This window comes from Nomascus leucogenys, chromosome 23, assembly GCF_006542625.1.
Source record: "Nomascus leucogenys isolate Asia chromosome 23, Asia_NLE_v1, whole genome shotgun sequence".
NCBI lineage: Eukaryota > Metazoa > Chordata > Mammalia > Primates > Hylobatidae > Nomascus > Nomascus leucogenys.
The window spans coordinates 29,791,996-29,818,056 of record NC_044403.1 but is presented as its reverse complement, the minus strand read 5'-3'; the positions used below and the strand labels follow the sequence as shown (position 1 = coordinate 29,818,056).

Genomic DNA, 26,061 nt, shown 5'->3' with positions numbered 1-26,061 from the left:
TGGGCAACAAGAGCGAGACTCTATCTCAAAAAAAAAAAAAAAAACAAAGAAAAAGAAAAGAAAAAATTGAAATTTGCTGAAAAGTCGCAAGAAAGCACAGTTGATAAACCTATGCCCTTCACCTAGATTCATCACTAATATTTTTTATACTTGATTTTATTTATTTTTGTTTTGTTTTGTTTTGTTTTGTTTTTGAGACAGAGTCTCGCTGTCGCCCAGGCTGGAGTGCAGTGGCACGATCTCGGCTCACTGCAGGCTCCGCCCCCCGGGGGTTCACGCCATTCTCCTGCCTCAGCCTCCCGTGTAGCTGGGACTACAGGCGCCCGCCACCTCGCCTGGCTAATTTTTTGTATTTTTAGTAGAGACGGGGTTTCACTGTGTTAGCCAGGATGGTCTCGATCTCCTGACCTCGTGATCTGCCCACCTCGGCCTCCCAAAGTGCTGGGATTACAGGCGTGAGCCACCGCTCCCGGCCGTATACCTGATTTTAAAAAATCATTTTAGACTTACAGAAAATTTGCAAAAATATTAGAGAATCCCTCTATACCTTTCACCAAGTTTCTCCTAATGTTAACATCTTTTTTTTTTTTTTTTTTTTTGTAGATGGAGCCTAGCTCCATCGTCCAGGCTGGAATGCAGTGTCACGATCTCGGCTCACTGCAACCTCTGCCTCCCGGGTTCAAGTGATTCTCCAGCCTCAGCCTCCTGAGTAGCTGGGATTATAGACGCCCGCCACCACGCCCAGCTAATTTTTGTATCTTTAGCAGAGACAGGGTTTCACTGTGTTGGCCAGGCTGGTCTCGAACTCCTGACCTCGTGATCCGCCCGCCTTGGCCTCCCAAAGTGCTGGGATTACAAGCGTGAGCCACTGTTCCTGGCCTAATGTTAACATCTTATATAACCATAGCCACATTATCAAAATCAGGAAATTAATATAGAATCAATACTGTTAACTAATTCACAGGCCTTATTTGAATTTTGTCAGTTTTCCCACTAATGTCTCTTTCCTAGTCTAGGTTTTTTTGGTGTCCATAAATGTGAGTGAGATGGGACACTGTCAGAAAATTCTCTTTGTGTACACTGTGCAGTGTTGTAAGGCCTTGTAGTTATCTTCAGTTAATTTTTATTTTATCTGTCTATCTTACCTATATCTATCTGAGATGGAATCTCGCTCTGTTGCTCAGGCTGCTGTGCAGGGTCATAATCACAGCTCACTGCACCCTTGAACTCTTGGGCTCAAGCACTCCTCCTACCTCAACCTCCTGAGTAGCTGGGACCACAGGCTCATGGCACCATGCCCAGCAGGTATCTTCAGTTTAGCCTTTACTGGTTGGTAACTGGAGAATAGTTCAAGAGAATGGTGTTCTGTGGGCATTCTCATCTGCCACACTTGAGTGTTTCTGTGTTTCTTCAAGATGTGTGTTTAAGGTTTCCCCTGTTTGTACCAAGGAAATAGGAAATTTTCTTTGAGAAAAATGAGAGGAAAAAGAGTTACTCCACTTTTTTTTTTCCTGTAGGAATTCTTTCTGTTTTGTGTTGATTTATTAACCACACTTGGTTATGGTTAGGCTTGCTATTCAATAACTAAGTTAAAATGAAGGAAAGAGAATATTAACACAGGCTGGGCATGGCGGCTCATGCCTGTATCCCAGCACTTTGGGAGGCCGAGGTGGTCAGATCACCTGTACCTGAAGTCAGGAGTTTGAGACGAACCTGGCCAACATGGCGAAACCCCATCTCCACTAAAAATATGGCAGGCACCTGTTATCCCAGCTACTTGGGAGGCTGACGCAGGAGAATTGCTTGAACCTGGGAGGTGGAGGTTGCAGTGAGCTGAGATCGTGCCACTGCACTCCAGCCTGGACAACAGAGTGAGATTCTGTCTCAAAAAAAAAAAAAAAAAAGAATATTAAATCAGAAAAATGTAAATTTATTAAGATGATATTCCAGATTAGACTAGAAATTTTAGTTCAGATTGAATATAAGTCTATAAAATATCTTTTTTTTTTTTTTTTTTTTTGAGACAGAGTCTTGCTCTGTGGCCAGGCTGGAGTGCAGTGGCGTGATCTCGGCTCACTGCAACCTCCACCTCCCAGGTTCAAGCAATTCTCTTGCCTCAGCCTCCCAAGTAGCTGGGACAACAGGCACACGCCACCACGCCCAGCTAATTTTTGTATTTTAGTAGAGACAGGGTTTCACCATGTTGGCCAGGATGGTCTCGATCTCTTGACTTCGGGATCCACCCGCCTCAGCCTCCCAAAGTGTTGGGATTACAGGCGTGAGCCACCACACCCGGCCTTATAAAATGTCTTTATAGGTTATAATTTAACTAAAGGTATAACTTTTTAAGTTATAATTTATTTAAACTTAGAACTCAGGGAAAGTGTGACTTTTGATATATAGGAGACTTGTAAATGTTACAGTTACTTAACATGTATTTATTGTCTCTTCTGTTCAGGTCAAAATGCTTTGATTATACCCTATTTATTCAGATTGTCTGTTCAGCTTGCCCAGGCTTGATAAAAGGAATCAAGTGGTATCTAGATGTACTGTCAGAGACACACCTGTTTTTTTCACTATTTGAGGCCTTAAGAGAAACATTTGAAAACTTTAGTCATATGCCAGAACTTAGCATTTTTGAAGAAGTTTTAGCATGGGTGGGGAATGATTTGTTTTCCCCCATGCCAGAAGTCATCACACCTTTGGTTTACTGTTGAGAACAGAGTGCAGATTTGTAGCAGCAGCTGTTTGAAAATACTAGTTCATGGTGGAGATTGCAGTGAGCCAAGGTCATTGCCACTGCACTCTAGCCCAGGTGACAGAGCCAGACCCTGTCTAAAAAAAAAAAATTTTTTTTTTTTTTTTTTTTTTTGTGAGAGAGTCTTGCACTGTCGCCTGGGCTAGAGTGTGGTGGCGCCATCTTGGCTCACTGCAACCTCTGCCTCCCGGATTCACGCGATTCTCCTGCCTCAGTCTCCCAAGTAGCTGGGATTACAGGTGCCCACCACCATACCTGGCTAATATTTTGTATTTTTAGTAGAGATGGGGTTTCACCATGTTGGCCAGACTGCTCTTGAACTCCTGACCTCGTGATCCGCCAGCCTCGGCCTCCAAAAGTGCTGGGAATACAGGCGTGAGCCACTGGCCCTTTTTTTTTTTCTTTTTTTTGAGACGGAGTCCCGCTCTGTCATCCAGGCTAGAGTGGTGCAGTGACGCGATCTTGGCTCACTGCATCCTCCGCCTCCTGGGTTCAAGTGATTCTCCTGCCTCAGCCTCCTGAGTAGCTGGGATTACAGGTGCCCGCCGCCACGCCCAGCTAATTTTTTGTATTTTAGTACAGACGGGGTTTCACCGTGTTGGCCAGGCTGGTCTCGAACTTCTGGGCTCAGGCAATCCACCCACCTTGGCCTCCCAAAGTTCTGGGATTACAGGCATGAGCCACTGCGTCTGGCCTAATTTTTTTTAATTTAAAAAAAATGGCTGTAATCTCAGCACTTCGGGAGGCCGAGGCGGGTGGATCACCTGAGGTCAGGAGTTCGAGACCAGCCTGGCCAACATGATGAAACCCCATCTCTACTAAAAATACAAAAATTAGCCGGGCATGGTGGCACACGCCTGTAATCCCAGCTGAGGAGGCTGAGGCAGGAGAATCGCTTGAATCTGGGAAGCGGAGGTTGCAGCGAGCCAAGATCACGTTATTGTACTCCAGCCTGGGCAAGAAGAGCGAGCCCTTCATCTCAAAATAAGTAAATAAATAAATAATAAATTTAAAAAAATGAAAATACTGGTCCATAACAGTGGACTTTTTTCTCCAAGTTCTCCTTTTGCTATATAATGTCATTTTATGCAGAACTTAAAAAAATTTATACTGATACATGGCCAGGTGCAGTGGCTCACGCCTGTAATCCCAGCACTTTGGGAAGCCGAGGTAGGCAGATCACTTGAGGTCAGGAGTTCAAGACCAGCCTGGCCAACGTGGCAAAACCCCATCTCTACTAAAAATACAAAAATTGGCCTGGTGCGGTGCCTCACACCTGTAATCCCAGCACTTGGGGAGACTGAGGTGGGCAGATCACGACGTTGAGGTCAGGAGATCGAGACCATCCTGTCTAACCGGCGAAACCCCGTCTCTACTAAAAATACAAAAAATTAGCCGAGTGTAGCAACGTGCACCTATAGTCCCAGCTACTCAGAAGGTTGAGGCAGGACAATCGCTTGAACCTGGGAGGCATAGGTTGCAGTGAGCTGAGATTGTGCCACTGCACTCCAGCCTGGGTGACAGAGTGAGACTCCGTCTCCAAAAACAAAAAAAAAAACAAAAATTAGCTGGGCATGATGGTGCATGCCTGTAGTTCTAGCTACTCAGGAGGCTGAGGCACAAGAATGGCTTGAACCCGGGAGGTGGAGGTTGCAGTGAGATGAGTTTAAGCCACTGCACTCCAGCTTGGGCAGGAGAGAGAGTCTGTCTCAAAAAAAAAAAAAAAATTTTTTTTATACTTACACACACTGAATACCTGTAATGTTCTAGCACTCTAGTTTTGTTTTTATCTTTTTTTTTGTCACACTGTATTAGTGAAGGATTTTTAAATTTAGGATTTAAAAATACATGACTGCAGATAAAAAACATTAAAGAAAACATAGGAACATATGTAGGTGAAACATGGTGGGGCACAAAGTCAAGGCCAGAGGCTGTTGTATTTGACATTTTTGTTTATTTGTTCCTCTTTGGAGCTGGGAGAAAAGAGATGATTTATTGACCACCCAGTGTTTTTTTATTTGTTTTTTAAACATAAAGGTCATGAGTGAATTAATAGAGAGGCATGTCAGAAAATCAGAAAGCACCTGCACGTCTGTGTGAGGGTTGTTAAACCTGCCTCACAAGTGATGAAGAGGAAGAATCTTTGAGACAGCATGCAAACTGAAGTTGCTATGCATTTAAGATGCATAGAACCTTCTAAAATGTAGGAATATAGTGTCACACCATTAAGCCATACATAAATGCTTTGGTATATTTGCCCGAAATGTAGCAAAAACCATGCTTCTCTTTGTGGTAATGGAATTTGCCTTCTTAAATAGCACCTTGTAGTTCCAGTTTTTCTGGCACTAAGTTCCCAGTAAACATTTATCATCCAAGTAATTGAGAACCATTTATGCCTTATTTCATACTTCACCCTTTCCAAGAATGCTGAGTCACAAAATAAAAGTCTTAAATTAGGAAATTGTCAAAAATAGAAAAGGCTTCAGAGAGAGGTTTTTTTTTTTTTTGAGACAGAGTCTCGCTCTGTCTCCCAGGCTGGAGTGCAGTGGCGCGATCTCGGCTCACTGCAAGCTCCGCCTCCCGGGTTCACGCCATTCTCCTGCCTCAGCCTCTCTGAGTAGCTGGGACTACAGGCGCCCGCCACCACGCCCGGCTAATTTTTTTATATTTTTAGTAGAGACGGGGTTTCACTGTGGTCTCGATCTCCTGACCTCGTGATCCACCCGCCTTGGCCTCCCAAAGTGCTGGGATTACAAGCATGAGCCACCGCGCCTGGCCCAGAGAGAGGTTTTTTGTTTTTTCTGTTTGTTTTGAGCCATAGTCTCACACTGTCACCCAGGCTGAAGTGCAATGGTGTGATCTTGCTCTTCCTCTACCTCCCCGGTTCAAGCGATTTTCCTGCCTCAGTTCCTGAATAGCTGGGATTACAGGTGTGGCCACCACACTGGGCAAATTTTTTGTATCTTAATAGAGACAGGGTTTCACTATGTTGGACAGGCTGGTCTCGAACTCCTGACCTTGTGATCCACCCGCCTTGACTTCCCAAAGCGCTGGGATTACAGGTGTGAGCCACCGTGCCCAACCCAAAGAGAGTTTTTAAATGTTAAGAAGGGCTTGGTTTATCAGCTGAAGACTGGTTTTATTCCATTTTTATTGTTTTTTTCCTACTTCAAGCAAATCTGTCTCTCAGTGGCAATAAATGTCATTTGTTCATCCATACTTACAGTCCTCTCCTTTGATGACTGGCATAATAAGTGTTACTAATGACAGACTTGAGTAAGTTAAATGAAATGCCCAGATCTTCAGGAATTCAGTAGGCTCTAGTAAGATGCTATACACAGTGAAATTTTCCCCATCTTAGAACTACAAAAAATACATAAATATATTTGATTTTTCAGATGTAATTTAGATGCCAGAAGGAGACCAGAATTGGGGTCTGTTTCTGCTGTTTAGCCTTACACATGACTCTTCAAGTCTGTTTCTTCATCTTCAAAGTGTGAAAAATAATGGTACCTAGTTCATAGGGCTGTTTTAAAGAATAAACCAAGTAATACCATGTAAAATGCTTACCACTGTGTTCAGAGCATAATGCGTACCCAAGACATTGTTTAAAACAAAAGGAAATCCCTGCATGCATGGGGTCTGTGTTTTCCTTTTTTTTTCTTTTTTTTTTTTTTTTTTTTTAGTAGAGGCGGGATTTCACCGTGTTAGTCAGGATGGTCTCGATCTCCTGACCTCATGATCCATCCTCCTCGGCCTCCCAAAGTGTTGGGATTACAGGCGTGAGCCACCGCGCCCAGCCGGGGTCTGTGTTTTTATCTTTTTCTTGTCCTTGGAGTATTTCAGTCTCCTCAGGTCCTCTGGAATAAGTGTGCTGTTAAGGGTGGGAAGTCCTCCTGCAGTCAGTGTGGGTAGCCTCTAGAAGCTGATGCCTTCTATAAGGCAGAATCGATTGGTTCCAAATAGCCCAAAAGAGTACATGCATAAAAAGATGAAATTGACAAGGCGTTTTCTCTTTATATACTTGCTTTATTATTTTTTTTTTTTAACAGTGTCTTCCACGAAGAAATGATGAAGATGCGACAGGCTAAGCTGGATTATCAGGTGAGCAGAGTCTTCTCTTTTGAAATAGGTGGCTAACTATACTGACCGTGATGCTGATGGTCTTGGCTCTGAAGCCTTTGGCAGGGCTATGGAAAGAAGACTGGAAAGGAGAAGGCTCAGGTGGTTACCTGTGAAACAGTGTCTGGAATTAGTGGTTGCTGAACCAAGGCTCTGGGCTATGGCAAGACCAAAGTGCTTTGAGGATGTCAGCAACAAGACTGGCCTTGGATTTACAATCACCAAAAATTCCTTGGTGCCTTTCTTTCCAAGGAATTAAAGAATGTTAGCATTGTATTTCTGTGTAGTAATTTGGTTCTGCTACCTTAAGTACCTCTCTACGATGTAATTTCACTTAACTACAAGATGGTGTTCTTACGCTAAAATGCAGATCCGAACTTGCTGCTGTGCTGCTTTAAAATCGCTGTCGCATGGCCGGTCGAGGTGGCTCATGCTTGTAATCCCAGCACTTTGGGAGGCCAAGGCAGGCAGATCACGAGGTCAGGAGATCGAGACCATCCTGGCTAACACGGTGAAACCCAGTCTCTACAAAAAAATACAAAAAATTAGCCGGGCATGGTGGTGGGCGCCTGTGGTCTCAGCTACTCAGGAGGCTGAGGCAGGAGAATGGCGTGAACCCAGGAGGCAGAGCTTGCAGTGAGCTGAGATCGTGCCACTGCACTCCAGCCTGGTGACAGAGCAAGACTCCCTTCTCAAAAAAAAAAAAAAAATCTCCATCGCGTAGAGAATAATTTTCTTCACAGAGCTGCTGGCACATTTAGTTTTTTTTCTCCATTACACTAAGCTCTGTGAGAACAGGAGACAAGCATGTTTTGGATAACCATTATATCAGAAATTCTCAGCACAGTGCTGGACATGTAATAATCCTTCATTAAGTATTTGAACAAAGGAAGGAATAAATGAACGGTTTTGTGTTGTTACATGCTGTGATCATCATATTCAGGTAGCTTAGAATGTATACCCAACATACATTGCATTTATATTCGCTTTTTTCTATAAATCTGTTCTAATTCAGCAAATTCTGTAGCTAGGATCGTTAACAGTCAAGATGTCTGGATTCAGTAGGTGACTAAAAGTCTCTAAAGTTTCGTCTTCTCTTTATGTGGTTGGTGGAACTAATAATGGGACTTCCAGCCGAATAAATTATTTTAAAGGTGGAATTACTGAAAACTAAGAAACAAACTAATTTACTGTGATCTTGGAGAAAATTCTGTTACACACACACACATATACATACACACTTATCCCTCTGCCCGCAGAGATCACAGTAATTGTGATGAGCCCTTTATTTTCTTCATTCCATTGCACAGCAAATTGTATCTGGGGAGAAGTGGGCACAAAAATATAGATCTTTGATTTATTTTTATTCATTTTTATTCTTAGGCATCCTAGTATTGTAAGGCCCAATTGTACCTACTTTGTTAACATTAGGTAAAATCTATGGTTCATCTATCAATCATGTTCTAAGACATTAGTCTTTAAATTTTGTATATAGATACATTTTCTGAGTTTTTTTTTAAGGTGGCCCTAATATTTTGTAATTGTATTCTTTTCATTGAAAATGCTATATGTGGTATAAATGTTGTAACTTTTGTAAGCCTTTTTGTAGCACAATTTTTTTTAAATTATGTTTTTACATAGGTAATAAAAACATAAGAATTCAAATAATATAAGATAGATGTTTGATGAAAACATCTCTCTCTGCTTGGCTCAGTTCTTTATCAGTGGCTATCACTGATTTTTAATATATCTTCCAGAGATAGTGAATTTTTTTTTTTTTTTTTGAGACGGAGTCTCACTCTGTCACCCAGACTGGAGTGCAGTGGCGCAATCTTGGCTCACTGCAAGCTCCAACTCCCAGGTTTACGCCATTCTCCTGCCTCAGCCTCTCGAGTAGCTAGGACTACAGGCGCCCGCCACCACGCCCGGCTAATTTTTTTTTTTTGTATTTTTACTAGAGACGGGGTTTCTCTGTGTTAGCCAGGATGGTCTCGAACTCCTGACCTCATGATCCGCCCGCCTCGGCCTCCCAAAGTGCTGGGATTATAGGCGTAAGCCACTGCGCCCAGCCCTTTTTTTTTTTTTTTTTGAGTCAGTGAATTTAGAGACATAAAAATTTATAGGAATTTTTTTCACATGCCTAGGAGTTTCAAAGGAATTTTTCAAAATTAAAAAAAAATCTTTGGATCAGATGTATAAATTTTGGTGTTAAATAATGTACGAGAAGCTGGCATGGTAGTGTGCACCTGTAGTTCCAGCTGCCTGGGAGGCTGAGGAAGAAGGATCCCTTGACCTCAAGTGTTTTAGTTCAGTCTGGGCAACACAGCAAGACACCACCCTCCATCTCTTCAAAAAAAAAAGTGTATGAGAATATTGAAATGCCAATAGGTGCTTAAGAAGGAAGTCACTCAGTAGTGGGTAAGGGAATTTCCACAAATGCAAGCTGAGCATTCAAATGGTGTATAACAACAACAAAGGCAGCACCACATAATGAAGAAAACGGGCTGGGAATCAGAAGGCTTTGGTTCTAGTTCTGGCTCTGCCATTATTCAGCTGTGTGATTTTAGGTAAAGTTCTTAAAGTCAGTTGCCCTCAGTCATTTCATCTGTAGAGTGAAGTTAGACTGGATAAAATAATAGAATGTTAGAAAGAATATTAAGAGTGTCTAAGTTAGAGCCAAGATGGAGGCATATTGAGGAAGGGCAGGCTACAGTTCAGCCCAGGCATCCCAGGTGGGCAGTATCTTGGTGCAGCTTCACAGTCCAGAGTAGGCCAACCTGCCCAAGGGATACAGTGCACACCCATCAGTGACGGTGGCACATCCTAGCAGTTACCCTCAAAGGAGGTGGCAGAGGCTGGGGAAGCCCTGCCCAGATGTACATTAGATTAGACTCAGGAATTCTGCTATGGCAGTGTCCCTTTGGTTGAGTGTCACTGGTCGTGAGCTTTGTAGGATAAGAACAGCCAAAAGCAACCAAAGTTAATCAGTCTCCTGAGGATTGGTTTGTATTAGCCAGTCTCATAAGTGATGAATCTGAATCTGAGAATCACTTTCTAGTGAACTGTATTTGAGAATTAGCTGGTCATTACATTCCCAGTAGAAATATCTGTGGGAAGTTTGCAATCAGAATGTGGCTTGGTATATTCGAAATCACAGCAAGTAGAGTTTGTAAAATGCTATTTATAGTGACACATTACAATATGATAGTATGATTAATTCACCTCTTCTGAAGGGATATACCTACCCAAGGAAGGAGATTCGCATGTGCCCAGGACATTCTCCCTGCCTTAGTGCTAGAGACACAGGGTAGATCTTGTTCTTTCCCTTCCCTTAACTCATTCGTTTTTTTTTTTTTCTTCTTTTGAGACAGTCTCCCTCTGTCGCCAGGCTGGAGTGCAGTGGCGCAATCTCGGCCCACTGCAACCTCTGCCTCTGTGCCCAGCTAGTTTTTCCACATTCTTACCAACACTTGTTATTGTCCGTCTGTGATTTAGAGCCATTTTAGTGGGTGTGAAGTGGTATCTCATTGTAGTTTTGATTTGCATTACCCTAATGACTAATTATGTGGAGTTGTGTGTGTGTGTGTGTGTGTGTGTGTGTGTGTGTGTGTGGTGGCCTTTTGTTTTTTTATTTTTTTGAGATAGGGTCTTGCTCTGTCACCCAGGCTGCAGTGCAGTGATACGGTCATAGCTCACTGAAGTCTTGACCTCCTGGGCTCAAGTGATCCTCCCACCTCAGCTGAGACTATAGGCATGCACCACCACACGTGGCTAATTTTTCTTTTTTCTTTTCTTTTTCCTGTATTTAGAGATGGGATCTTGCAGTGTTGCCCAGGCTGGTCTCAAACTTGTGACCTCAAGTGATCCTCCTTCCTCTGCCTTCCAAAGTGCTAGGATTATAGGCATGAGCCATCATGGCTGTTCAAGTTTTTTTTTTTTTTTTGTTTTGTTTTTTGTTTTGTTTTTTTTTTTTTTGAGACGGAGTCTCGCTCTGTCGCCCAGGCTGGAGTGCAGTGGCGCAATCTCGGCTCACTGCAAGCTCCGCCTCCCGGGTTCACGCCATTCTCCTGCCTCAGCCTCTCCGAGTAGCTGGGACTACAGGCGCCCGCCACCACGCCCGGCTAATTTTTTTGTATTTTTAGTAGAGACGGGGTTTCACCGTGGTCTCGATCTCCTGACCTCGTGATCCGCCCGCCTCGGCCTCCCAAAGTGCTGGGATTACAAGCGTGAGCCACCGCGCCCGGCCGGCTGTTCAAGTTTTATAGTTTTAGCTTTTACACTTTCCGTGGTTTATTTATTTTTATTTATTTATTTTTTCTGAGATGCAGTATTTCTCTGTCCCCCAGGCTGGAGTGTAGTGGCACAATCTCAGCTTACTGCAACATCCGCCTCCCGGGTTCAAGCAATTCTCCTGCCTCAGCTTCCTGAGTAGCTGGGATTACAGGCGTGTGCCACCATGCCTGGCTAATTTTTGTATTTTTAGTAGAGACCGGGTTACACCGTGTTGGTCAGGCTGGTCTCAAACTCCTAACCTCATGATCCGCCTGCTTTGGCCTCCCAAAGTGCTGGGATTACAGGCATGAGGCACTGTGCCCGGCCTCTCTGGTTTACTTTTAAAACTGATATGTAATAATTGTACATATTTATGGGGTACACATGATATTTGATATTTGATACATGCACACAATGTGTAATGATCAAATTATTGTAATGATCACGTTATTTAAAGTATCCATCACCTCAAACATTTATCATTTCTTTGTGTTGGGAACATTTCAAATCTTCTAGCTATTTTGAAATATACAAAAAATAATTTTTTTTTTTTTTTTTGAGACGGATTTTTGCCCTTGTCGCCCAGGCTGGAGTACAATGGTGCAATCTCGGCTCACTGCAACCTCTGCCTCCCAGGTTCAAGCAATTCTCCTGCCTCAGCCTCCTGAGTAGCTGGGATTATAGGCATGTGCCACCACGCCCAGCTAATTTTGTATTTGTAGTAGAGACAGGGTTTCTCCATGTTGGTTAGTCTGGTCTCAAACTCCCGACCTCAGGTGATCTGCTCACCTCGGCCTCCCAAAGTGCTGGGGATTACAGGCATGAGCCACCACCCCCAGCCAATAAATTATTCTTAACTATAGTCACCCTCTTGTGCTACTGAACACTAGAACATATTCCTTCTATCTAACTGTATGTTTGAATTAATTGCTGTGTATAGTGTGAAACAGAGATTCAGCTTCATTCTTTAGCATGTGGATATGCAGCTATCCCAACACCATTTATTGAAATACTTTCCTGTTGAGTATATCTTGCTTTTATTTTTACCAGTTTCACTAGGATACTCTCTTTTGTTTTTGAGGAGAAATCTTTCTCTGTTGCCCAGGTTGGAGTGTAGTGGCGCAATCTTGGCTCACTGCAACCTCTGCCTCCCATATTCGTGTGATTTTTGTGCCTCAGCCTCCAGAGTAGCTGGGATTACAGGAGTGCGCCACCACGCCTGGCTAATTTTTGTATTTTTCGTAGAGATGGAGTTTCACCATGTTGGCCAGGCTGGTCTTGAACTCCTGGCCTCAAGTGATCCACCCACCTTGGTCTCCCAAAGTGCTGGGATTACAGGTGTGAGCCACCATACCTGGCAAGATACTCGTTTTCAGGGTATGTGGGCACCTTAGCGAGCTGCAGAAGGGATTTTCTTTTCTTTTTTTTGAGACAAGAGTCTAGCTCTGTTGCCCAGGCTGGAGTGTAGTGGCATGATCTTGGCTCACTGCAACCTCTGCCTCCCGGGTTCAAGCGATTCTTATGCCTCAGCCTCTCGAGTAGCTAGGACTACAGACAAACGCCACCACACCTGGCTAATTTTTGGTATTTTTAGTAGAAACAGGATTTTGCCACGTTTGTCAGGCTGGTCTCAAACTCCTGGCCTCAAGTGATCCACCCACCTCGGCCTCCCAAAGTGCTGGGATTACAGGCGTGAGCCACTGCGCCCAGTCCAGAATGGATTTTCTGATTCTTGCTGTGATATTTCTGACATGGATGCATATTAGGTAGAGTACATTTATTTCATCTGATGAAAATGGATTAAAGTACAACATAGTTCCTTTGAGCCGAGTTGCTCATCTATTTGTATGATGAGAGGTCATCACTGCACTGAATGATATTTTAAGAAGTCTAGTTTAAAAATTTTAGTCTTCCTATGATCTTCCTTTGTGGGCAGGGAGATTAAATTAGTTTTTTTTCTTTTGGAAACAGAGTCTCGTTCTGTTGCCAGGCTGGAGTGCAATGGTGCAATCTCGGCTCAGGCTCACTGCAACCTCCACCTCCCGGGTTCAAGCGATTCTCCTCCCTCAGCCTTCTGAGTAGCTGGGACTACAGGCACATGCCTCCACGCCCAGCTAATTTTTTTAATTTTTAGTAGAGATGGGATTTCACCATGTTGGCCAGGATGGTCTCAATCCTTTGACCTCGTGATCTGCCCGCCTCAGCCTCCCAAAGTGCTGGGATTACAGGTGTGAGCCACCGTGCCCGGCCGAGATTAGTTATTTTTAAACAAACTAATAGACCGCAGATAATCAGCCTGATGCTGGTTGTACTCTGTGGTTGGTTGGTCTGTTGGAAAACTGTCATAGTGTAACCTCAGCCCATCACCTCTAGGGTGACTCCTTCTCTAGGAAAATTGAGAATTAGTTAAACTATCATTAATTTAAATGAAGTTTTATTTATTTTTGAGATGGTTGCTCTGTTGCTCAGGCTGGAGTGCAATGGCGCGATCTTGGCTCACTGCAACCTTTGCCTCCCGGGTTCAAGCAATTCTCCTGCCTCAGCCTCCCAAGTAGCTGGTTTTACAGGCTTGTGCCACCACATCCAGCTAATTTTTGCATTTTTGGTAGAGGTGGGGTTTCCAGCATGTTGGCCTCGAACTCCTGACCTCAAGAGATCCTCCCACCTCAGCCTCCCAAAGTGCTGGGATTACAGGCGTGAGCCACTGCGCCGGTCAGAGCTTTATTATTTTATTGGATAAAGTTATTTCATGGAAATTTCCTCCTATCTGATCTCCTTTAGTTTCTTACTGTTTATTTTGACATCACCATTCAATATTTTGGCCCCAGGCAGTATAGTAAGATATACCACTAAATTCTTGGGAAGATAGATTCTTTTACGGTTCAATTCCCAAGATAATTAGGAAATTTAAAGGTGATTAAATTTTAGTTTATATGACACTTAAAATCATGAAGGCAGTGTATTTTAATTGCATTTAGGGCATCTAACCATCAGCTTTGGCTTTCTTCCTGGCTCCCTGACTATCTTGGTAATGAGTCCTTCGTTGATGTAGCCTCATTTAAAGCACTCTTAGGTTTTCAGGGAAGTAAAATATAAATGAAATAGGAATTGACATTGTTACATTCAAACCCAAGTAGCACTTCTCTCCTCCTCCATCCAAACTGCATGACGGTTTTCACCAAGATGTTTTTCACCAAGATGGCAGCTTGCACATATATGTTTAATGGTGTTTTTCTTATTTGTAAACTTGGACAGTAGTAAGATCTATTCAATACTGAGGTATAGTAGCTGTGGCCCTGATTACAGTTTGAGTCTACAGTTGTTTTTTTCTTAAGTCATTGGTCTAAATGAGGTTGATTGGTCTTTAAGTAGATAAAGAGAGGCTTCCCCAGATACATTGGCGGGAACACTGTGGTCAGGGGTCTAGTCTCCCCTTTACAAGTCTGAGAGCTTAGTTTGTCAGTGAACCTGGGTATAACCAGGTCCTTTGGCACAAATTCACACTAGTTAAACCCACGCCAGTAAGTTTTAAAACCAGAACCCCAAGTTATTAATTTACAAAGGGAGCTCTACTCTTTTCAGTGTGTATTCATCTCTACTGTTCATGATACTCTTTTCCTGGGAATACGACACCTAAGAAGTTAAACTTCAAATTAGAAGGCTTATTGGTGAGCAAGGAATCAGAGGGAATGAGGTCAGGAGTTTGAGACCAGCCTGGCCAACATGGTGAAACTCCATCTCTATTAAAAGTTTAAAAATTAGCTGGGCATGGTGGAGTGCACCTGTAATCCCAGCTACTTGGGAGGCTGAGGCAGGAAAATTGCATGAACCCGGGAGGCAGAGGTTGCAGTGAGCTGAGATCACACCACTGCACTCCAGCCTGGGCAACAGAGCGAGACTGTCTCAAAAAAAAAAAGATATTTCTCTTTCTTGGACAAACCGGATAACCCTATCAAATTCTAGCTCTTTGGCCTCTCTTTTCTAGACCACAGCAGAAAACTCCTTTTCTATAGAAAATATTTTCCTTGGCCTGGTGCGGTGGCTCATGCCTGTAATCCCAGCACTTTGGGAGGCCAAGGCGGGCGGATTACGAGGTCAGGAGATCGAGACCATCCTGGCCAACACGGTGAAACCTCGTCTCTACTAAAAATACAAAAAATTAGCCGGGCGCGGTGCCGGACGCCTGTAGTCCCAGCTATTCGGGAGGCTAAGGCAGGAGAATGGCGTGAACCTGGGAGGCGGAGCTTGCAGTGAGCCGAGATCGCGCCACTGCACTCCAGCCTGCGCGACAGTGCGAGACTCTGCTCAAAAAAAAAAAAAAAAAAAGAAAAGAAAATAGTTTCCTGACATGTGACCCCCATCTCTACTAACAATACAAAAAAATCAGCTGGGCGTGGTGGCAGGTGCCTGTAATCCCAGCTACTCTGGAGGCTGAGTCAGGAGAATTGCTTGAACCTAGGAGGCAGAGATTGCAGTGAGTTGAGGTCGCACCATTGCACTCCAGGCTGGACAACAAGAGTGAAACTCTGTCTCAAAAACTAGCTACAGCATTCGTTTTTTTTTTTTTTTTTTTTTTTTTTTTTGAGAAAGTCTCGCTCTGTCACCCAGGCTGGAGTGCAGTGGTGCAATCTCGGCTCACGGCAACCTCTGCCTCCCGGGTTGAAGTGATTCTCCTGCCTCAGCCTCCCGAGTAGCTAGGATTAAAGGCGCCTGCCACCACGCCTGGCCAGTTTTTTATATTTTTAGTGGAGATGGGGTTTCACCATGTTGGCTAGCTAGACTGGTCTCAAACTCCTGACCTTGGGTGATCCACCCGCCTTGGCCTCCCAAAGTGCTGCGATTACAGGTGTGAGCCACAGCGCCTGGCCTTGTTTTTTTTTTTTGAGATAGAGTCTTGCTCTGTCGCCCTTCTTGGAGTGCAGCGGTGCGATCTCAGCTCACCACAACCTCCACCTCCCGGGTTCAAGCAGTTCTCCTGCCTCAGCCTCCCAAGTAGCTGGGATTACAGGCGCTTGCCACCACGCCTGGCTAATTTTATTTTTTAGTAGAGACGGGGTTTCACCATGTTGGCCCAGCTGGTCTCAAACTCCTGACCTCAGGTAATCCGCCCACCTCGACCTCCCAAACTGCTAGGATTACAGGTGTGAGCCACAGCGCCCAGCCTACAGTATGCGATTTTGTTTCATCGATCATTTCACAGACTGTATGTATGAGACGAAATAGCTGTGGCCACATAGATAAGATATGGCAGTTTCTTATGATTTCAGTACTTCATATTTACCATCGTTTCAGGCAAGTTATTTTTTATTTTTATTTTTTTTGAAATGGAGTTTTGCTGTTATTGCACAGGCTGTAGTGCAATGGCACGATCTCAGCTCACCACAACCTCTGCCTCCCAGGCTCGCGCAATTCTCCCGCCTCAGCCTCCGGAGGAGTAGCTGGGATTACAGGCATGTGCCACCACATCCGGCTAATTTTTGTGTTTTTAGTAGAGACGGGGTTTCTCCATGTTGGTCAGGCTGGCTTTGAACTCCCGACCTCAGGTGATCCGCCTGCCTCAGCCTCCCAAAGTGCTGGGATTACAGGCATGTGCCACAATGCAGGCCAATTTTTGTATTTTTAGTAGAGACAGGGTTTCACCATGTTGGCCAGACTGGTCTCGAACTCCTGACCTCAAGTGATCCACCTGACTCTGCCTCCCAAAGTGTTGGGATTACAGCTGTGAGCCACTGCGCCCGGCTGGTAGAAGAATCCCAATTCCGTTTGGTGGAAGTCATTATAGCCTCCTGTGTATTTAGTGTTCCTGGGTTAAGGTCCTTCTATTCATGGTAATGCACGAAATCTCAAAATAATCTCCAAACAAGTTAGTCCTTGCTCTAACACCTATTCATTCTCGATGGTGTATTCCGTATTGGCACGTTATCTTAACTCCCCAATCTTTTCCCTCTATACACAAGCTATTGAATTAATCTGTGTGCTCTCATCAGCCCAGTTCAGGAAAAACACACTTCCTTTTTTGATAGTCTCACCCCTTGGAGTGACTCTTCTTCCTGGAGGCACTTTTCTAAAACAGTATCGATGGAAAAAAGTAAACAGATGGCTTCTTTTGCCTGAAAAACAGCAGTAAGTGGGTTATAATATCTTTGTTTTTTAATCATGTCTTTATTTTTTAGGATGGGGCTTAACATTTTTCCTACTCTGAGTTATCCCAGATCTGTAATAATTTCTGTATATTATAAGCCCTTATTTGCCAAAAGGTACTAGTGCTATGTGCCAGTACCTTCCTTTCCATTTCATTGGTTTTTTTTTCTCATTGTCTGTCATGCTTTTTTCCTGACTTTTCTTGCTACCGTAGTCTTTATCTTGCTTTTATTCATAGAGTTGACTGCTTTCTATTTGATATGTTCCAACTGCCATTTTTTCTTCTCACCCTTGATCCAAATTTGATTTCTAATTATATAAGATAAGAACGCCAAACTTACTGCTCTTTGACTAATTAAAACATGGAAATAATTTGAGTTTTAGAGAATAATAAAGTTTTTTTCTTCCATTTACAAAAGTAAGAAAACTTTAAAAAAAAAAAAAAAAAGACTAGAAAAGAGAAAATAATCATGCCATAGTCTGCCACCTGAAGAAACCACCCTTGCTATGTTCCTCCATCTTTCCCCCGTGCATGTGTGTTTGTGTGTTTTGAGCTTCTGGTCACATTTTGATAATGCTATGATGATTCCCATACATCTTTAGTAGACTTGGTTAGAAATGCATTGTGTGGGGCAGGTGCAGTGGCTCATGCCTGGAATCTCAACACTTTGGGAGGCCAAGGCGAGCAGACTGCTTGAGCTCAGCAGTTTGAGACCAGCCTGGGCAGTATGGGGGAACCCTGTCTCTACAAAAATACAAAAATTAGCTGGGCGTGGTAGCACACACCTATAGTCCCAGCTATTCAGGAGGCTGAGGCAGAAGGATGAGGCACACCTTGGAGGTCGAGGCTGCAGTGAGCTGTGATGGTGCCACTGCACTCAGCCTGGGCAACCGAGTGAGACTCTGTCTCAAAAAAAAAAAGAAAAAAAATGCATCATCTGATTTTAAATAGATCTTTATAGGTGTTAGGTGTTCAAAAGTATTTGTTAAATGAAATGATTGAATCCTTACTCCTCTCTGTGCCTCAGTTCTCCCGTTTCTTAAATGGGGAAAAATAATTTACAAGATGTGGGGGGGGGGGGGGGGGGGGGGGGGGGGGGGGGGGGGGGGGGGGGGGGGGGGGGGGGGGGGGGGGGGGGGGGGGGGGGGGAGATCAGTGGGAAAAAAAAAAAAAAAAAAAAAAATGTGAGATCAGTGAAAAACAAACTGTGCATGTTGGAAATGGCTAGGTCATGTCAAAACTCTCCTTGCTGGCTATCATATCGCTTCTTTCCCAGAGGCTATTACTTGAGAAGAGGCAAAGGAAAAAGCGCCTTGAGCCATTTATGGTGCAGCCCAATCCAGAAGCCAGGCTACGTCGGGCGAAGCCAAGGGCCAGTGATGAGCAGACTCCCTTGGTGAACTGTCATACTCCCCGCAGCAATGTCATCTTACATGGTGTGTATTTAGGCAGCATCACTTCCTACTGGGGTACAATTTTCACAAACCTAGAAGGCAGGAGGATTGTCAGACGGACCAAAGGGACAATATTATCAGCACCATTACTAGGTACCTTCATAAGTCTTTATAATCACATTTGGGGTCTTTGAGGAGAATAAAAGCAATGATATAATCAGTGGATGATGGCTTAAGATTTGTGTCCATTTTAGAACTGTTATTTTCTTTTTTCTTTTTTTTTTTTTTTTTTTTTTGAGACGGAGTTTTGCTTTTGTCACCTAGGCTGGAGTGCAATGGCGTGATCTTGGCTCACTGCCAACCTCCTTCTCCCAGGTTCAAGTGATTCTCCTGCCCCAACCTCCTGAGTAGCTGGGTTTACAGGTGCCTGCCACCACGCCCAGCTAATTTTTTTATACTTTTAGTAGAGATGGCGTTTTACCATGTTGGCCGGGCTTGTCTCGAACTCCTGACCCAGGTGATCCACCCGCCTTGGCCTCCCAAAGTGCTGGGATTACAGGCTTGAGCCACCATGCCCGGCAAGAACTGTTGTTTTCTAGATGCCAGATGAATGAGTTTAGAATGACCTATTTGAGGAGCTTTTGATTGTTAAATCATGGCAGAGGTGAATCATGAAGTCAGGAATAGGTAGAGAGCATCCATTCTTCCAATAGATAGTTCAAAGGACCATCTGAGATGGTGAGGGGTGGAGGAAGAATAAGATTGTAAGTGCCTCTAAATCAAGCCACCTGAGCTATTGGCTTGGACAGGATCTGTACTATGGAGGACCTACTTTGTTTTCTTGGTCTCATCCTTGTTTCTGAAGTACATATTTCTTCAGTTACTGAAGTACAAGTACATATTACTTTAGTAACGGAGCATGTTAATAAAATGAACACCAGGCTGGGCATGGTGGCTTATGCCTGTGATCCCAGCACTTTGGGAGGCCAGGCAGGCAGATCACTTAAGGCCAGGTGTTTGAGACTAGCCTGGGCAACATAACAAGACTCCATCTCTACAAAAAAATTAACAATTAGCCAGGTATAGTAGCACACACGTGTAGTCCCAGCTACTCGGGGGACTGAAGTGGGAGGATTGTTTGAGCCTAGGAAGTCGAAGCTACAGTGAGCTGTGATTACACCACTGCTCTCCAGCCTGGGTGACAGAGTGAGATCCTGTCTCAGAAAAAAAGAACACCAGTTCTGACCTACTCTCTTAACAAATGTTCTTATGGATGTTAAGAAAGGAGGGAAGATAAAATGATTTGGTAGTTCTTAATTCTGATCACATACGCCAAATCCACCCAACTAGTGAATAATACTTTGCTCCTTCTTTTAAATTCATTTTATTTTGGCCCTTAGGTATTGATGGTCCAGCTGCTGTCCTGAAAACAGATGAAGTTCATGGTCCATCAGTAAGCTCCCCTGTTTTGGACGAAGATGCTGAAAACACCGTGGATACTGCTTCCAAGCCAGGACTTCAGGAGCGTCTCCAAAAGCATGGTGAGGACTGGTAATGATTTTAAGGCAATTTGTCTTCTTACTCATTTGTAATCTTTTCCTTTCTTTTCATTGTGGTTAACAATCTACATGACTCAAAATTACTCATGGCTTAGGGCCTCACAGAGGTGACAGTATTAAGCATCTTTTACATCTGAATGTTGGTAATTGTCAGCAATGGTAGTATTTATACTATTGCCTGAGAAAAAGAAGATAATTAAATATAAAATACTAGCTACCATAGATGACTGTTTCTCTCTTTTTGCCTATTTTCAGTTCCCACCCTCTTCTTCTGACAGAGTTGTCACTCAACCCCTCTACTCCACCTCCATTTCATAGTTGGTGATGATTGATAGCCTTTCTTCTAGTTGGAGCTCTCATTTCCATGAATATGCCCATACATTTCAAAGGTCCCTTGTAGTCTTTTTTCCTTTTTAGAAAAATAATTTTTTTTTTTTTTTTTTGAGATGGAGTCTCGCTCTGTCGCCCAGGCTGGAGTGCAGTGGCACGATCTCGGCTCACTGCCCCAGCCTCGAGTAGCTGGGACTACAGGCACCCACCACCACGCCTGGCTAATTTTTTGTATTTTTTTAGTAGAGATGGGGTTTCACCGTGTTAGCTAGGATGGTCTTGATTTCCTGACCTCATGATCCACTCGCCTCAGCCCCCCAATGTGCTGGGATTATAGGCGTGAGCCACCGCGCCGGGCCGAAAAATAATTTTATAATGAGAAGGGATTAAGCAGCTCCTTTTCAGATGAGAAAACTAAAGCCCAATAATGAATATCTATTGGGTACCTACTTTGCATTAGGCAAACATTGCTAGGTCCTGGGATATATGAATCAGGAGAGTCTACCATGGAATGGCATAATAAATGAACGTTTAAACAAATTCATATGTTCACTTACTTAGAAAGTATGTTTTGGCCAGGTGTAGTTGGCTCACGCCTATAATTCCAGCACTTTGGGAGGCCAAGGTGGGTGGATCACCTGAAGGTCAAGAGTTGGAGACCAGCATATGGTGAAACCCTGTGTCTACTAAAAATATAAAAAAAGTAGCCAAGCGTGGTGGTGGGTGCCTGTAATCCCAGCTACTCGGGAGGCTGAGGCAGGAGAATCGCTTGAACATAGGAGGCAGAGGTTGCAGTGAGCCAAGATTGCACCATTGCACTCCAGCCTGGGCAACAAGAGTGAAACTTATTCTCAAGAAAAAAAAAAAAAGAAAAAGAAAGTATGTTTTGAGTCCAGGCATGGTGGCTCATGCCTATAATCCTAACACTCTGGGAGGCTGAGGCAGGCAGATCACTTGAGTCCAAGGGTTCAAGACCAGCCTGGGCAACATGGAGCAACCTTATCTCTACAAAAAATGCAAAAAAAAAAAAAAAAAAAATTGGCTGGGTGCAGCGGCGCACACCTGTAGTCCCAGCTACTTGGGGGGCCGAGGCAGGAGGATGGCTTGAGCGTGGGAAGCAGAGGTTGCACTAAGCTTGAGATTGCACCACCGCACTCCAGCCTGGGTTACAGAGCAGGACCCTGTCTCAACAACAACAACAAAAAAGTAAAGTAAGAAAGTATGTTTTGAGTACGTACCATATCTCAGGCAACATTCTAGGTACTTAGGATACATGAGTAAGCATGGTTCCTGCCCTCATGGAGTGCTTATTCTAATTGAAGCTTCAGGCACTTAAATAGGCTAGAGCTAGAAAATCAAGGTGCTGAGAGAGCCTGACGCCTCACTCCACTTGGAGGCTTGGGAGCCTTCTGAGAGAAAGTGATATTTGAGCTAGTGCCTGACTCAGGAAGAGGTGCTGGCCAGTTCAGAATGGCAGCAGCTCAGGGCATGTGGTCGTAGGGTAGGAAGGGGGATGTAGAGAGATGAGCCAGGAGAGGGAAGTAGGCTCTAATTATATGGGACCTAATAGACCACATCAGGAATTGGGACTTTATCTAAGGAGTAATAGAAGGCTGGGCATGGTGGCTCACATGTGTAATCCCAGCACTTTAAGAGCCCGAGGTGGGAGGATTGCTTGAAGTTAGGTGTTCAGGACCAGCCAGGGCAACATAGCAAGACCCAGTCCCTAACAACAAAAATTTTTTAATTAGCTGGGTGTGGTGGTACACACTGGTAGTCCCAGCTACTTGAGAGGTTGTGCTAGGAGGATTGCTGGAGCCCAGGTTATTGAGGATGCAGTGAGCTATGATCATGCCACAGCACTCCAGCCTGGGTGACAGAATGAAACCATGTCTCTAAAAATTAAAAAAAAAAAAAAAATTGGGTTGGGCGGAGTGGCTCATGCCTATAACCCCAGCACTTTGGGAGGCTGAGGTGGGAGGATTGTTTGAGCCCCGGAGTTCAAGGCTGCAGTGAGCCAAGATTGTGCCGCTGCACGCTAGCCTGTGTGTAGAGTGAGACCCTGTCTCAAAAAAATAAAAATAAAAAATAAAAATTAATTTAAAAAAATAGGGCTGGGTGCTGTGGCTTATGTCTGTAACCTCAGCACTTTGGGAGGCCGAGGCGGGCGGATCACGAGGTCAGGAGATGGAGACTATCCTGGCTAATACGGTGAAACCCCGTCTCTACTAAAAATACAAAAAATTAGCCAGGCGTGGTAGCAGGCGCCTGTAGTCCCAGCTACTCGGGAGGCTGAGGCAGGAGAATGGCGTGAACCCAGGAGGTGGAGCTTGCAGTGAACCGAGATCGCGCCACTGCACTCCAGCCTGGGTGACAGAGTGAGACTCCGTCTCAAAAAAAAAAAAAAAGATCAATAAGAACCTGTGAGAGATTTTAAGCTGAAGAATGATATGATCACACTTGAGCTGTGGAAAAATTACTGTGTGCCAGAAAGAAGGCATTGAAGGGGGCAAGTCCAGAAACAGGAAAGCTACTTAGGAGATCGTTTGACTGATGGCCTGACCTCCACTTCCAATATAGTGTGGTGTTTGCAAAAGCACAAGGCAGGGGAGATGCAGAATTGCTCTGCTAGGGCAATGAGAAGAGACGAGAGGCACCAGGAGGAAGGGAGGGGGTGATTCTGCTGAACAAAGAAGGATGTGTGCCTACATGCTAGGGGAGCGGGGAAGTAGCTGGAGCCTGACATTGTGAACGTCCCTCATGTGTCAGGCACTTGACACGTACTACCTCATCTGATTTAATAGTTGTAATAGTGCCTTGGGAGTTTGTTTAGACAGTTTTCCTGTCTTTAACATGAAGGTGACCATGGTACTTTCCTATTACTTTACTACCACTATTTTTACAACAAAAGACAGTGAAAGATGTGGGTTGGACAGATAGGATGAGTCGGAGCAAACCATAGTTTTCTATTTAACCAAAGCTAATAAATTACTTGCCCTGAGTCAACTAGCTGAAAAGTGGCAGATTTAGATTTTCTGATTCTTAGTCTAGTTCGTTATCCCTGACTGTAAACACCATATTGTCTCCTTTTGCACCGCTCTATGAAATGGCTGTGTTCTTTTTCAGAATTGGCCTTTCAGTGCCAGATGAACTAATGCCTTTTCATGTCTCAACAGGTTGCATCTTGACTATAAAACCCATTAAGTGCTGTTTTGATTAAATTCTAAGAAGTGTCAGTTTGGCAGATTATGCCCTATAACTGGGTCCAATTTGCTTGTCTTAAAAGTTTCAGAGAGATCTTTGATCTGTCAAGACAGATTCACGGGAACTGAGTTCTTGGTATAAAAATGGCATTTGAAAACATAGTAATAGGTGAAGATATCCATACAATAGTGGTATCTCAGGAGTTTTCTGCCTTTTTGCTACCAATAAAAAGTGGGGGTGCCAGGTGTGGTGGCTCAAGCCTGTAATCCCAGCACTTTGGGAAGCCGAGGTGGGCGGATCGCTTGAGCCCAGGAGTTTGAAATCAGTCTTGGAAACTTGGTGAAACCCCGTCTCTACAAAAAATTACCTGGACATGGTGTAGTCCTAGGTACTCAGGAGGCTGAGGTGGGAGGATCACTTGAGCCCAGGAAGTTGCGGCTGCAGTGAGCAGCTGTGATTTGGCCACTGCACTCCCACCTGGGCAACAGAGTAAAACCTTGTCTCAAAAAATAATAATAATAAGTTAATATTTTAGACAGCAGAAGGAAAAAATGTCCTTTGCAAAGCAAATAATTTTTTTAAGTAATAACTCTTTTGAGATATAAATTACAGACCATAGACCTCATCCATTTCAAGTAAACAATAAGCCAGGCGTGGTGGCTCATGCCGGTAATTCCAGCACTTTGGGAGGCAGAGGCGGGCAGATCATCTGACATCAGGAGTTCGAGACCAGCCTGGCCAACGTGGTGAAACTCCGTCTCCACTAAAAATACAAAAAAAATTAGCCGGGTGTGGTGGCGGGCAACTGTAATTCCAGCTATTCGGGAGGCTGAGGCAGCAGAATCGCTTGAACGTCGGGGGTGGAAGTTGCAGTGAGCAGACATCACACCATTGCACTCCAGTCTGGGCTACAAGAGTGAGACTCCGTCTTTAAATAAATAAATAAAGTGAACAATAAATTGGTTTTCAGTACAGAGTTCAACCGTTTTCACAATCAATTTTACAAAATTTTCATCACCTCCAAAAGAAACCTCATAACCTTCAACAGTCATTTCCCATTTCCCTCCAATCCCCTCAGCCCTAGGCAGCCACCAGTCTACTTTCTGTCTCTGTGGATTTGCCTGTTCTGGACATTTCATAGTGATAGAATCATACAATATTTGTCTTTTTGCGTCTAGTGTTTTACTTGCATAATGTTTTCAGGGTTCCTTCATGTTACAACAAGTGTCCGTACTCCATTCTTTTTATTGTTGGATAACACTCCATTGTATGGATAAACCACATTTTGTTGATCAGCTGATGGACGTTTGATTGTTCCCACTTTCCCTGTTAGGAATAATGTTGTTATGAACACTCATAAGTTTTTGTGTGGGCCTATGTTTTCACTTGAGACTGATTTTTTTTTTTTTGAGACCAAGTCTTGCTCTGTCGCCCAGGCTAGAGTGCAGTGATGTGATCTTGGCTCACTGCAACCTCTGCTTCCTGGGTTCAAGGGATTCTCTTGCCTCAGCCTCCTGAGTACCTGGGACTACAGGTGTCCACCACCACACCCGGCTAATTTTTGCATTTTTAGTAGAGACAGGGTTTCACCATATTGGCCAGGCTGGTCTCGAACTTCTGACCTTGTGATCAACCCACTTCGGCCTCCCAAAGTGCTGGGATTACAGGTGTGAGCCACTGCGCCTGGCCTGAGATTGATTTTTTTTAAACTGACCTTTGTCTTATCCTTGTGTTCTTCAGTAAAGCTAATACCAGTCTATGTATATACTGTATAAAAATAGATCATTTTTCTCTCTGAGATGGTTGAATGTGCACAAAAAGTGGTTCAGAGAAAAAAGCCACACTATTGTTAATTCCATTTGTAAATCTGTGATTTGAGGACCATTTCAGCTATTACATGAGGGATAACTTCACCCTGCAGATACTAGACACAAGGGAATTTAGTTTAGGTCCTGCTCTGCCTCTTTCTCTTGGGGAAATGATTCTTCCTGAGCCTGTACTCCCACATATAAATCTGAGGCTCATCACTGTTTCATAACACACATCAATCACACTTTATTTTACATCTGCCTTCATCTCCAGATTATATACTCCATGAACAGACAAGAAACAATAGAAAACAAAAAGACTATCAGTATCTCCTCTAACTCAAATGTAAGAATAAAATGAAAAAATAGTTTTTCATCCAGCAGTTTTAAATTTCCTATAAAAGATGCTCCATAAATCCAAAGTACTAGTATTTCAAACATTCCTAATTAGATTTAGTTAACTAGACAGAGG

General features: G+C 43.8%; 1 protein-coding gene across 3 annotated transcripts in view; it reads left to right on the top strand.

Annotated features, from left to right (window-relative positions):
- TULP3 (TUB like protein 3) overlaps positions 1–26,061 on the top strand; it is a 54,089-nt gene that overhangs the window by 14,790 nt on the left and 13,238 nt on the right. For 2 of the 3 annotated variants that reach the window (XM_030804812.1, XM_030804810.1), the window contains exons 2-4: positions 6,811–6,862; positions 18,571–18,730; positions 20,089–20,229. In XM_030804812.1, the coding sequence (XP_030660672.1) occupies positions 6,811–6,862; positions 18,571–18,730; positions 20,089–20,229 (353 nt within the window). Of the gene's footprint in view, positions 1–6,810; positions 6,863–16,881; positions 17,276–18,570; positions 18,731–20,088; positions 20,230–26,061 lie in introns of those variants that run through there. The other variant, XM_030804811.1, reaches the window with a different exon arrangement.